Source organism: Eumetopias jubatus, unplaced genomic scaffold (assembly GCF_037043125.1).
Source record: "Eumetopias jubatus isolate StellerSeaLion01/CBP00866 unplaced genomic scaffold, mEumJub1_p1.0 scaffold_15, whole genome shotgun sequence".
NCBI classification, from domain to species: Eukaryota; Metazoa; Chordata; class Mammalia; order Carnivora; family Otariidae; genus Eumetopias; species Eumetopias jubatus.
The window spans coordinates 51,629,742-51,643,791 of record NW_028274821.1 but is presented as its reverse complement, the minus strand read 5'-3'; the positions used below and the strand labels follow the sequence as shown (position 1 = coordinate 51,643,791).

Sequence of the window (14,050 nt, the reverse complement as noted above, 5' to 3'; positions counted from 1 at the left end):
GCAGAAGCTTTTTTATTTTGATGTAGTCCCGATAGTTTATTTTTTTATTTTGTTGTAAGAAAGGATCAAGACTGGAATTGTGTTTGGGTTAAAAGAAAGGTCAGACTGATACTGGCTTGAAGACTTAAATCCCAGAGATGGGTATACGGCTGTCTTATAATTCAAAGCCAAGATTGTAAATTAAGCTGCTTTAAGGAGGAGTACTGTGGATGGGAGAAGGAAATTAGAAAAATAAAAACAGGCTTTTATTTCCTCCTTAATGAAAGAAATACGAAAGTCATTGCAAGATTCTTAACCCAGACCGGATTTAGTAGTGTGTTCTTCCCTCCCTCCCCACTTTTCTCTCTTGCCTTCTCTCTCTCTCTCTCTCTCTCTCTCCAGTTGTTATAAAATTCTTTTTTATAAAAGATTTATTAGAGGGTGTGCACACGAGCAGGGGAGGGGGCAAAGGGGGAGAAAGAGAGAGAGAGAGAGAGCAAGCATCTCAATCCAACTCCCCGCTGAGTGTGGAGCCTGAAGCAGGGCTGGACTCACAACCCCGAGATCATGACCTGAGCTGAAATCAAGAGTCAGAGGCTTAACCCAGTGAGCCACCCAGGCGACCCTACAGTTGTTATAAAATTCTTAAAGTATTTGATATAAGTATTTAAATGTCATTTAAATATAAATTAGAATTACTTTAGTTTTCCTAACTCTGACAACTAATATGTCTTATCTGGGAGTAGACGTTTTATTTTTATGAAACTAGAAATAAAAAGACATCATATGTACTCATAGTTTTCGTATACCTTAAGACTTTTCCTTTTTTTTTTTTTAAGATTTTAGTTATTTATTCATGAGAGACAGAGGAGGAGAGAGAGAGAGAAGCAGAGGGAGAAGCAGGCTCCCAAGGAGCAGGGAACCCGATGCGGGACTCGATCCCAGGACCCTGGGATCATGACCCGAGCCGAAGGCAGACGCTTAACCATCTGAGCCACCCAGGCGCCCAAGACTTTTCCTTTTTTGTGTATATTTTCTCTTTCATGCTCTTTGGTGAAAATCTTTAAATTGTATTAAAAAGCTCTGTATGTATATGATAATTTTAGTTGCAAAGCCTACATCTTGGAAAAATTAGCTCGCATAGATTTTAAAATTCCAAGCTATTTTCTGGAATATTTTTTTGACTTCACGTACTACTGATGGAAAAGCATCCAGCATTTCATTTTTCAGCCACAAGGTGGTGTACTTGTACTGCATCTACTGTCTGAAATTATGTTTGGTGACTTTCTTCAACAGCATGTTCCAACCTAACTTAAGATAAAACAGAACGTTACAAAAGTTCACTTTGGGCACTAAAAGAAATTCTTTATGGCAGCAGGTAATCTTTATAGGGATGTCCAGTTTTATTTGAAGGGAAACCAAGGGGCTTTCACAGAGAAAATAAAATAATGCCTACAGTAATGCATTTTATTACATTATTATTAAAAATTTTTACTTGGCAATAACTTCACAGTTATTAAAATGTTATAAGAATAAGAGCAGTACAAGAAACATCCATATACCTTATACCTAGATTTACCTACTGTTAACATTTTATCCCATTTGCACACCCTCTCTTTACCTCTCTTTACCTCTCTTTATATAGGTATGTGTCCATTTTAAAACATTTGAGGCTATAAGTTACATACATCATGACACTTGACTCCTAGATAGTATGTTGTGCTTTCTTTTTTTAAAGATAGTGATGCTCTTTTTATATAGCCACAATACAGTGTCAACTTCAATAAACTTAACATTGGTATGATACTTTTATCCAATCTACCATCGGTATTTCAGTTTGTCATTTGACTAAGTAATGTCCTTTATAACATTTTTTCCCTTCCAGTTCAGCAGTGTCATCTCAAGTATAACATTTAATTGTCATGGCTCTTTAGCCTCCTTTAACCTGGAATATTTTCACAACCTCTTCTTGGTCTTTTATAACATTGACATTTAACTCCCCACCCCCTTTTAATAGAACATTACTTTTTTCCATTTGGGTTGAACTGATGATTTCTTCATGATATAGGTCATACATTCTCAGCTATAATATTGCATAGGTGATGTTGTATCCTTAGGGTAGTACATATGCTCATGCCCCCCCCCCCACCGCTTTTAAAGTTTAAGTAATCTCTCCACCCAACATGGGGCTCGAACTCATGACCCTGAGATCAAGAGTCGCACACTCTTTCGACTGAGCCAGCCAGGCACCCCACCCATGGCCCTTTTAATGGTGAAGTTACATTATGTTTTTGTTCAAGTCATTTAGATATATGTGCTTAGAAGAAGAATTAGGTGCCCATTCAAGGTCATGTAAGAGCAAACAAACATTTACCCTAAAGGAAGATACTTAGAAATAGATTAATGCTCCCAGTAGGTAAAATCTGATTTGACTGTAAGGCTTGAGGTAGCACATTTTAACTTTTATTCCTTGCAAAGCTCTTAATATACTATATTGGCATTTTATCTGTCCCTGGATTGCCAAAGAATATTTGTTGATATCTTCCTTGGGATCTGCCAGTCATTCTGGTGAAAGACTAAAATCTAAGTCAGTGATATTAGAAAGGAGAATAAAACATATCTCAATTTTAGTTTTTTATATGTCCTAACTAATACCAGATCCAAATAATTTTGTAGTCTCTATTTGAGTTTGTGCTTGCATTAGTCAAATTTTAATACAAAATAAACACATGAGTGCCAAATATGTTGATGGAAAGAATGTTGTAAACTCAAAGAAATGATAACAAGTCTTTATCCTTTGGTTATTTGAAGGATTTGTTATTAAGTGGATAGAAATAATTTTGTGAGTTGGAAAATTCCCGAAATATTTCTCATATGTTAGTTTTAGGGTGTGTATAGAAATTCTCCAGGAGGTATACTTACTTATAAAGAAGGTAGTCATTTTGAATATTTGCAGCTAATTAATTTCTTTTGCTGAAAAGTATTTGTAACATTAATATTTAGATGGTATAATGCCCTCTAAGAAACAACATTAGTTTGCGACTCTGTTGGAGAACATGGTGAATCAAAACTTTTTTATGATCTCATACTTTAATCCATTTACTTTGATTGCATATGTATATTACATATAAAATATGTATTTCACACATACTGTAGACATCAAAGCATTTGAGGTATGAAATTAGATGAATATAAAATAATTTGAATGCCAAAGTGCCCATTAAATTTAACAGTTGAACTTGAAAAGTTATTGGATTCCTCTGTAAGTTATGATTTCTCCTACCAGCTATCCTGCAGGATATTGGAAAGGAGAAAAAGTTACCTCCATATTCCTTCCATTTTTGCTCCTTGATTTTTACAAAGGTATATACTGCTTAAATTGGTAGTGGTTTATAGCTACTGTTTTTGACACTTGTATACATGTTTCTGAGTTTCCAAAGTGTACTAAGTGGTGTCCTCGGGGCTCAGAATTCAGTGTGTCTTCCCAAGTATGTGACTTAATTCTGGGAACCTGAGCAGTATTATTTGATCAAATATAGTTTTAAAAATTGTTTTATTTATTTTTATTCCTCAGACAAGACATCTGTGTAGATTCTACTTCAACTGTGAGAGAGAACAAGCAACCTGAAGGTTTAGAATTAAAACAAGGTATGAATCAAGTAGTTAATTTTTATATATCATTACCTGAAGATTATAAACATTTTACCAATCATAAATTTTCAGTGTTCCGGTTGCCCCCATTTTACAGATAAGGGAACAGAATAATTTATTTGGTCCAAGATTACAAGAGTAAAGAACATATTCTTTATTTCATGAGTGTCACCAGAAAGCAGTCATCTTGAATAGTGTTAATTTAGTAATCTCTACTGTATGTCATCAGCTGCAGATACCGGAGATACATTAACAGGATAGCTTTGGGTTATATGTGAAAAAACAAACAAACAAAAGCTTTATGGGGTGACTTTGTTTGTCTTTTCTGAAGAGATACTTTGTTATTACTCTCTTCCTTATTTATTTTCTATAAATCAGTAGTTTTTGACATTACCAGCCAGCAGAACTGAAGTGACAATTTGTAATTTATTCAGGCCAAGTAGATCAATGGGGTTGATCTTTCACATGTCTTTTTTTTTTTTTCTTGTTGGGAAAATTGAAAGTAAAATAAATTTTTATTAGTTACTCAAAGACCACCTCACATTTTTCCTCTCTCCTGATAAAAGTACTTCAGAGCAGTGAGAATCTGTGGTAGCCAAAATGATTGTTTTATTTATTATGTAAGCAACTAATCTTTGATTGGCTTAGAATAGTTTCTTTAAAACTTGAGTCATAAGAACTTACTTGGTACAGAGAAGTAGGTCATCAGTTTATATAGGCAGAATTTCTTTTTTTACTTGTGGTCTGTGTTATTAATGCTTGACAAAGTGAAAAAAAATTGGATAACTAATTTTGTGATTCATTCAATGTATGTGGAGAAAGAACAAAATCAAGATTTTCTGTAATTCCAATTTATGTACTCTGGGGTTTTATAAATATTTCTGATGGTTTCAAGAATTCCATTGTTTTTCAGAAGTCCTATTGTGTTGGCCTCTTAAATAGACAAAAAAAAAAATTACGTCTTTATATTCTCACTACTTCTGAGCACCCACCAAAGACATAAAGTCAGAGTCATAGTTTCATTTACGTTTATTTGTCATATATAAATAAATGCTAAGCACACATTATTTTCATTTAACTCTTGTACCCCATGGGTAATTGGGCAACTCTGCTATTCTTTCTGTCTTTGTTTCTATTCTTGGCATCTAATGAGCAGGCATTGTGGAGGGTATGCTGTTAGATCATCTATATAGAGAAGAATGTCATGTAATTGACATGGTTGATTCCTAGGGAAAAAGGAACAGAAACCTCATTGTACAAATTAGCCAGTGCTGCCTTCTAAGGGAGGAGGTTTTTCTGCTCTCATGTTCAGGTACTTGGAGCTCTTTAGAACTTGCTTCCCAGTGTCAAAAACCTATTTTGCTGTGATTTTATATAGTAACTTCAGTCATTTAAAAACCAGCCATGGAGGCAAAGTGGGAGAGAAAAAGAACTCAGAGTAGCCAGATACCACAAAGCCCAAGTCTTTTATGCTCAGGAGCCTATATAGACCACTCTGAGGTTCTCATGTAGGCATCAGAAGCATCCAAGAACACACTGTCATCAGTAAGGGACAGCAAAGAGAGGTGAGTAAACATAACGTCACAGCACAGCAGTACCATCATGCAGTACAGTTCATGTGCATGTTGTGACTAAATCTGTAGGAAATGGTTAAATTAAGTTGCACTTTTTTTTTTTAGAAAAGAGGGAAATAATAGGTAATATCTTCCAGAAAAATGTCTATAAAAATAGTTAAAATATAAAATGTTTTCAGTTGCATAGTGGAATGAATATAAGTTTTCTAAAATATTCAATTATGTAGAACATCTTCTAGGTAAATATTAGTATAGCTAAAATCTGAACCAGATAGTAAGTAACTTGGTTGGAGTTCCCCAAGAAGCTGAGGTACACCAGGAAATAGAAATCCTAGTAGTCTCAATAAAGATTGGTGCCTTTTTTTCTGAATGAACTAATGTTGTCTATTTTTAATATGCAAAACTTGCAGAATTGATTTAATATTATCTCTAACTTTTCTTGCATAGCTAGCTGTTCTTGCTCGCAGTGAGCTCAATAAAAACAGAATAGAATGCTCTTCGTGAATGTATTGTCGTTTTGTTTAATGGCTTGACCATTTAAGAAAATTAATGGAAGCTTATTTAGAATTAAAGTAACCCTTTGTTCAGCAGACCAAAATATAAAGCAACATTGAATTTTCTCTTTGCTCTTCCTGAATAAAGTAAGTCTTATTATATGACCTATTCATAGTGTATGATACTGACACGTTATTTAAATTACACTTTCAATTTTTTCAGCTTCTCAAATACTCAAATATTGAGAAATATTAATGGTGAATTAGTTAATTGAAATTTATATTTTTTTGTCTCGTTCTCATGTCATCCGTCTTATTGATAGGAAATATCATTTATGAAACAAGCTGTGCTGAAGATGAGTATCAGATTGTGGGCTAACTTCTACCATACTTTAATGATGGACTAATAGCTGAACATCTTCCTTCACTGTGCAAACATTATTTAAATGTAAATAAAATCTGGTTGATTGGTAGTATAGTAAAATAGGAACTCTTCTGTTGGAATTAGTTTCCTAACTCATTTTTAGCAAGAGGGCAGCTGTATAAGAAACATTAGTTATAGTTTTGCTCTTTATCTTCAGCACAGCTATGTTTGTGTACATGAGCACATATACGTGTACAAGCCTGAGATCTTTGATTAATTTCCTGGAGGATCTCAGGGCTTGTATTATTGAAAAGGTTTAGCTAAGTTTTTAAAACAATAATAATTATTCTATTTTAAGATTTCTTTATTTGAGAGAGAGTGTGAGAGCGTGTGAACAGCGGGGGAGTGGGGAGAGGGGCAAAAGGAGAGGAGGAAAGAATCTCAGGCAGACTGCTGAGCACAGAGCCTGCTGCGGGGCTGGATCCCCCAACCCTGAGATCACAACCCAGCTGAAATCAAGAGTCTGTCGCTCAACCAACTGAGCCACCCAGGTGCTCCTAAAATAATAATTATTTATGTAAATTTTCTAAATTGGTCATTTGTGCTATAGTTTAAAAAAATGAAAACTGCTGTTTGTTAGAGGTATTTAATTGGTAAAATTTTTTTTAAATGTCAACTCTGCTAATATTAATGAATTCTCTTTATATATCTATAAATAAATTTGCTTCAGATGTTCAGTAATATTTAAGTAATGGTCTATACTTAAATTATTGCTTTAAGGTTTACAACCAGGGCTATGTTTAATTTTGCAAATTATTCTCCTTTGTAACTTAAGAATTTAGTTCTTAGTTTTGCATTTCTTCTTGGACGTGGTCATGAGAAATTTTTTTAACTATACATGAGAAATAGCTAAGTCAAATTTGGATACTTAGGTTGAAGAGGACGTGAGGTTTTTAGCACTCACTTTAAAATATTTGAAGAGCTGTCAAGTGGAAGAGTGATTAGGCTTGTTCTGTATTACCTCTGAGAATAAAAATAGGGCCAGTAGATAGAGTTATCATTAGATAGATTTTGGTTCAATTTATTTATCTCAAATAATCAGAAGTATCAGAAAATGAGTGGGCTGCTTTCCTTTTGCTGAAGGATGTTTGAACACAGATTACATAAACCACCACTTGGTGGCTCTGTTGTAGAGCAGATTGAAGCAGTGTTTGTTTGGATCTTTGGCCTTGATCTTGAAGTTGATTTTCTGTCAGATTTTGTAAAGACCAGTGCCTAGTGCAGTGTCTGTACTTTATCTTTCTCTATATTTTTTATTCTATTGGAAAATTATCTTCCTTTCTATTAGAGAAAGACATGCATGCAAACATGCATAAAATACACACCAAATTTTGCTGTGGTTAGGCTCAAATTCTGCCACTGTTGTGTTTTTTAAAAAATAATGTAGTTGCCTCATGTAATTATATCTTGACCTTCCAGTTCACAAATTAGTGTAGGATGGACAGCTTTAAGAATTCTCTTGTTAACAAGAGCTTCAAAAAGTTGAAAGGTAGACTTTTATAGGGGAAAAATGTTTATCAGTGGTTAAATTGTATGATGGAAGTTTAGATATTTTCTGTGGGCTTTTTTTTTTTTTTAGCCTTTTAGACTAGTGGTCACCAAAGTGTAATTATACACACTTCCAGAGAATGCAAGAAAAAGAATACCAATACTTCTGAAGTAAATAAATATATATAAACTTATGTATTTGTCTCTCCATTTAAAAATTTCTGATTCCATATATCATTGTATAGTACATACTAACTTATAATACTACATACTATTTTATAAGTAAATAAAATACATACTGGAGCAGGTACTTAAAAACGTTTTCAATGATATGTTTATATAAGTAATGAATAGACTATCATAAAGAATCGATGATAGTCACACTTATTCTAAAAATTAAATGTGAAAGAAGAGATTTTTGCCAATATTTAGCAAAGATAATAAATATAAAACTATATGAGACCTTTTGAGTCCTTAAGGTGAGGGATAAATGGAAAACCTCAACTGATTTGTGCTCTTATTGCTCTTATTGTTACTGTTGTTCTAAGGTAGTACTGTACCAGGAGAAGCAGAGGTAAGTAGAGGGACTAGAATGAAAAAGAATGAGGAAATTAATTGGCAGTTAAAAAGGAGTTGAGTTTTGCTGAAAAGCACTTCCTAACCATAGCTGAAGGAATACATACAAGTTATAAGAAGTTAAAAAGATAATGAGAAAAATGCCCTCAGAGACTTGTTTGCTTTGTGAAGGAAGAGAGAATGAATATCATCAATTAATTAAGTAGCATTTGGAGGAGTTTTATATGTACATATTGCTGTAGAAACCTCTAGATTGGCAAGTGAACTCTGTGTTGCCTCTTCCTTTCTTTTTTTTTTTTTTTAAGATTTTATTTATTTATTTGAGAGAGAGAGAGAATGAGAGATAGAAAGCATGAGAGGGAAGAGGGTCAGAGGGAGAAGCAGACTCCCTGCTGAGCAGGGAGCCTGATGCGGGACTCGATCCCGGGACTCCAGGATCATGACCTGAGCCGAAGGCAGTCGCTTAACCAACTGAGCCACCCAGGTGCCCGCCTCTTCCTTTCAAGACTTGAAATCGCAGGCCCGAGCATGAGAGAGCTGTAGGGAAACTGATAAAAGTGTTTCAGGTCGTTTGGAGTTAGAGACAGAGAAGCAGATGTACAACTGATTTGTTCTCAAAGTTTGAGTCTAATTTCTTTTTTACTAGCCCTTGATTATCTCCTTGACTGGCTCTAACAAATAAGTATTCATAGAATGCAGCTTCTTAACATGAGTTAACTTCTTTAAAGGATTTTTAGAAACTCATTCTGGAGAAATGACGTCCCATTCAGCAATTGGTGAAGTAAAAAGAGATTTATGGTGTAACCATCAGTGCAACTTAAGAATTTACATTTCTCTTCTCATTCCTTTTGAGCTTTTTCACAAGTTATTACCAGCGGTGACACCAAACAGGATCCTCCCACCTTTTCATCTGTCTCTTTCTGTATGTAGTAGTTGAAAAAAGGGTGAAAATTACATTTTATGTGACAGATTAGCCGATACTGTTTCTTTTTTCCTTTTGAAGACCCCTCTGTTACATTTAATTGTGCAACTTTTCTGGATTAAAAAAAAAATAAACTGGCAAGGTTTTCGGATGCATAATGCTTTGTGTGTGTTTTACCAAGAATGACATTATGAAGAATTTGATTTAGTATATGAGGAAAATATTGGTTTCCATGTTTCTTTAAATTATACCTGTTCTATCTTGTGATGTATTTCATAGGATCCTAGACATAGTCTGCTTTGGAGGTTATGTAGTCCAGACCTTCAACGGATGTTTGGATCCCCTTTGGATTCACTGTGCTTTTCAGTAATTATGTTCTTCTCCAATTGATTAGCAAAAGTATCTCCTTATATAGAAGTACTCCTACCAAAGGAAAGATAGTAAACATTAGGCTTGAAATCAGATTTTGTTAACCAGTTTCTGAACTTTTTGCACATCCTATACCACAGTCTTTTAATTAGAAGTTTTGGTTACAACACCATACGTAGTATGTAGTCTTTTCAAATTGATTTCTTTCACTTAGCAGTATGCATTTGAGGTTCTTCCATGTCTTTTTGTGGCTTGATAGCTCATTTCTTTTTATTGCTGAATAATCTTCCATTGTATAGATTTACTGCAGTTTGCTTATCCATTCATCTATTAAAGGACATCTTAGTTGCTTCCAGATTTTGGCAATCATGAATAAAGCTGCTGTCATCATTTGTATGCAGGTTTTTCTATGGATACAAGCTTTCAACTCTGGGTAAACACCAAGTTCAGTTTTTTAAGAAACTGCCAAACTGTCCTTCAGAATGCTGTATCATTTTACATCCTCCCATCAGTGAATGAGAAGTTCTGTTGTTTCATATCCTTGCTAGCATTTGGTGCTGTCAGTGACTTGGATTTTGACTATTCTCATGGATGTGTAAGTGGTATCATACTCTTTTACTTTGCAATACCCTAATGACATATGATGTTGAGCATCTTTTCAGGTGCTTCTTTGCCATGCATATATCTTCTTTGGTGACTGTTCTCTTCAGATCTTTTGCCTGTTTTTTATTTGGGTTGTTTTCTAATTTTTGAATTTTAAGAGTTCTTTATATATTTTGGATACCAGTCCTTTAACCAGGTGTGTTTTGTGAATATTTTCCCCCAGTCTGTGCCTTGTCTTTTCCTTCTCTTAATGATTTTTCATAATACATACTTTTTAGCTCCATGTCTCTTATATATTTTGTTTATTCAGGTGGGCTTAAGGGACCTACGAGAGGAAGATAAATTCAGTCTGAACCAACATTTTCATCCACGATGCTTCAGTGGTCATCTGATTCTTTTAAGATCTGGGAGGCACTATAGAATATTTAAATGCATAGATTTTTGAAATATACTTGGGTTTGGATTTTGGTTCTGCCACTTCAGTTGTGTGAACTATAGGGCAAATTGATTAAACTCTGTTCCTCAGTTTCATCATTTGTAAAATGGGGATAATAAATATGAATGCCTCTTCCAATATGTTGGCATAAGGATTAAATGAGTTAACACATGTAAAGTGCTTTAGAGAAGTGAACAGTACATAGTATATGCACAGTAAATATCAGCCCTTGTTATAATTATTTCTGCCATGATTATTGTTGTCATTAGAATTTTCTGCTTCATCCCCTCAATATCCTACTTGCTGTCTCTAATTGGTAATAGGGTCTCTATATTGAGTCATAGGCTGCTATTATGTAACTTCTGCTCATTTGTCCTTGTGTGTCCTTTGGATTATGAAAAATGAATTTAATACTTTTTCTAAATGATGTTTGTTCAGATTTTGAAGCTGATCCCTTCTTCCAACAAATGAATTGTAGTTTTGTGCTAGGCACCAGAAAGTTAAATAAAATATGGCCTGGCTTGGAAAGAACTTCTCTAGTAAAGGAAAGTAGATGTGTAAATTAATTTTTCCTACCTACCTGTGTCTGACCTTAAATTATATAGTCCCTGTCTCTTCTCTTAAAATGGGTGAACTCTTCGTGTTACTGAGACCAGCCCCTCTATTTGTATAGTGGACACTTCTCTTTTGGTACCTGTAGGTGTTTTTTTCTCTGTTCCTGATTATTGCCCCCCTCACTGGTGAACTGTTGCCAGCAGCGGTTTCACTGGTATTGCTGAGTCCTCATCTTAACCCGTCAGCCATGTGTGACACCACTCATTATTCCTCCTTCTCTGACACTTTCTTCTCAGTCTCCTTTGTGTCATGCTGTCCTCTACCTGATTTCTAAAGGGTAAGTGCCCCACCCATCACCTTCTCTTTGGACTTTTTGTCTTCTTTTAAAATTTTTTTTATTTTTAAAAGATTTTTGTTTATTTGAGAGAGTAAGCAGAGGGACAAGGAGACTTCCTGCTGAGTGTGGAGCTGCTGAGTGTGGAACCTGACACGGGGCTCCATCCCAGGACCCTGAGATCATGACCAGAGCCAAAGGCAGATACTTAACCGACTGAGCCACCCAGGTGCCCCTGGACTTTTTCTCTTTTCTACATCTTATGTAATTCTAAGACTGGCAACTACAAATTTATTTCTCCAATTCAGACTGCTTTCTAAACCTTTATATCTAGCTTACTTATTAGATGTTCAGTAAGCATCTTAAAGCTAATATGTTCCAGAGTAAATTCTAGATTGTTCCCTGACACACACCCCCACCCCCCCACGCCCCTGCCCAAAGCAACAAAGAAAAAAACAATACTACTCCCCCTTCAAACCTTGCTTCTCCTACAGCCTTCTCCATCTCAATGAATAGCAGTTACGTTCTTCTGAGTGTCTAGGCCGAGAATCTGGGAATCACTCTTGACTGCTTTCTTTCATCTCTGTCAACAAATCTGTCAGCTCTGCTTTCACAGTATTCAGAATCCAACCACTTCTCACCTCTTCTTAGCCATATTATTTTGGTATTGATTCTTACAACATGCTGATCCCTCTGTTTCTACCTCTGCTCCCCTGTTGTCTCTTCCATAGAGCCGTCTGAATGACTGTAAAAACTAAAACGAAAAATGGTCATGTCACTATGCTCATCAAAGCCTTCCCATAGATTCCCATCTCAAAACAGAATCTGAAGTCCTTCCTTCCTGTGGCCAGTACAAGCCATATGTGTTACGTCCTGTCACTCTCTCCCTTGTGCATTCTCTTCCTTCCTCCTCACTTCCTTTGGCACTACAAGCACTGTTGTCAGAGATTTTGCTTTTGCTGTTCCCTCTGCTTGTATGCTCCTCCCCAGATAACCATGAGTCTTCTGCATATCATTTAGATCGTGATCAAATGTTACCTTCTCTGTCTAAACTAATGAGAACTACTTTTTTCAGAGCTCATTAACCTCTTAAAACCCAGAATTTTACTGAGCACTGATGTCAGATTAGAAGATACCTTTTTTGAACATAGAACTATGATGCTCTGTCATGTGTCTAGTTCACAGCATATCTCAAAATATAAATGTGAATCTATCATTTGCGACTCCAGGTTTTAGTGCCTGTCATGGAGTTTGTCCAAATCTGAGAATTAAACTCATTCACATCAGTGACGTACTCTTATTTAAGTCAACTATTTCTTCTTTAAGATCAAACATCTCCAAATCAACGAGGCCTTCCCTAACCTACTTGTGCTCACCTCACCTCTTCTCTCTTACTAAATATCACCTAGTTCCTACTACTGTTGCCTGTTTAATTACTTATCTGATCCATTGTAAAGACTGGCAAGAGGTCCCTGTTGTGCTTTTTCTCCTAGAATGGTGATGTCTTCAGAGGCAATAATTTTGGATACTACCCTTTTATATGTTCTCACGTGTGTGTTTTATGCTGTTAGGCTCACATACTTCTGTACTGAGTTTAGCTCTAGCACCTCTCTTTCAATTCTGTACCTTACACTTGGAGTTTCTTCTTCTGTCAACATCATCTAATATATTCTAAGACCTACTTCATACCACATGCCTATGAAGATCTCCTTGACTTTTTCCTGTTGCCTTTTACATTGTGAAATTCTGGCATACTTTATATTTGCACAGTTTAGTACTTTATCATGTCCATATTTTAAGCAAACATAAGTACCATAAAGGCAAAATTTGTGCCTTAATCATGCTGCAAATATTTAGTTTACCCTACCTATAGCATTTTGTAAGGCCCATCTCTTCTGTGGCCTTTATAGCACTATTGTGGCATAGGTAATAGATACTGAGTGAATATTTATTGATTTTTGGATAATTTCTGAATTTGTCATTCACAGAAGTTAACGTTTACTAGTGGACACTAGTTATCCAGAAGGTCAGTGTGTGGTTGGTAGAATGCTAGACAGTTCTTCTGTATTAAATTGTTTGCATTTTTTTCTTTATGTCAGTAAGTGTCATGATTAATTTTTTAATATGGTGGTTAACATGATACACTTAAATTTAAATCAGTAGTTTCAAACACTGCATGATAGAATAACCAAGTTCTACCAGTTTTGCTGAGAGGAAGATTAAAGTCCTCTACAAAAATTATTTTTATATATTAAAAAAACAGTTGTTTCTTTTTCAGAAAATAAAGTTTTGGTTTCTTGAAAAGGCTAGAACTCACTAAAACTGTTACAAGTTGACTTTTTACAGTGAGAATACTGTAGAATTGTGTTCCTTATCACTTAAAATTTAGTAAAATCAAAGTTTTTTGTTGTCTCAGAAAAGAAATCCATGGAGGCATAGCATTGCTGTCCAGTGAAGTATGGACTTTGTTACTAATGAGATTCTAGCAGGTTGATAACACTAGAAGCCTTGGAGAGTTGAGATTCTAGAGGGAGGGACCTAGAGGGAAGGATGGTGAAATGTGCTGTTCTAAATGGCATAACCACTGAACGTGATTAACTTAAAATTAAATGGGAAAAAACTGAAAGAGAAAACAAAGCAAAATA

General features: G+C 35.2%; 1 protein-coding gene across 1 annotated transcript in view; it reads left to right on the top strand.

Annotated features, from left to right (window-relative positions):
* Positions 1-14,050, top strand: part of CAAP1 (caspase activity and apoptosis inhibitor 1) — a 44,221-nt gene that overhangs the window by 21,254 nt on the left and 8,917 nt on the right. The window contains exon 5 of the mRNA XM_028115243.2: positions 3,554-3,627. Within this exon, the coding sequence (XP_027971044.1) occupies positions 3,554-3,627 (74 nt within the window). The remainder of the gene's footprint in view (positions 1-3,553; positions 3,628-14,050) is intronic.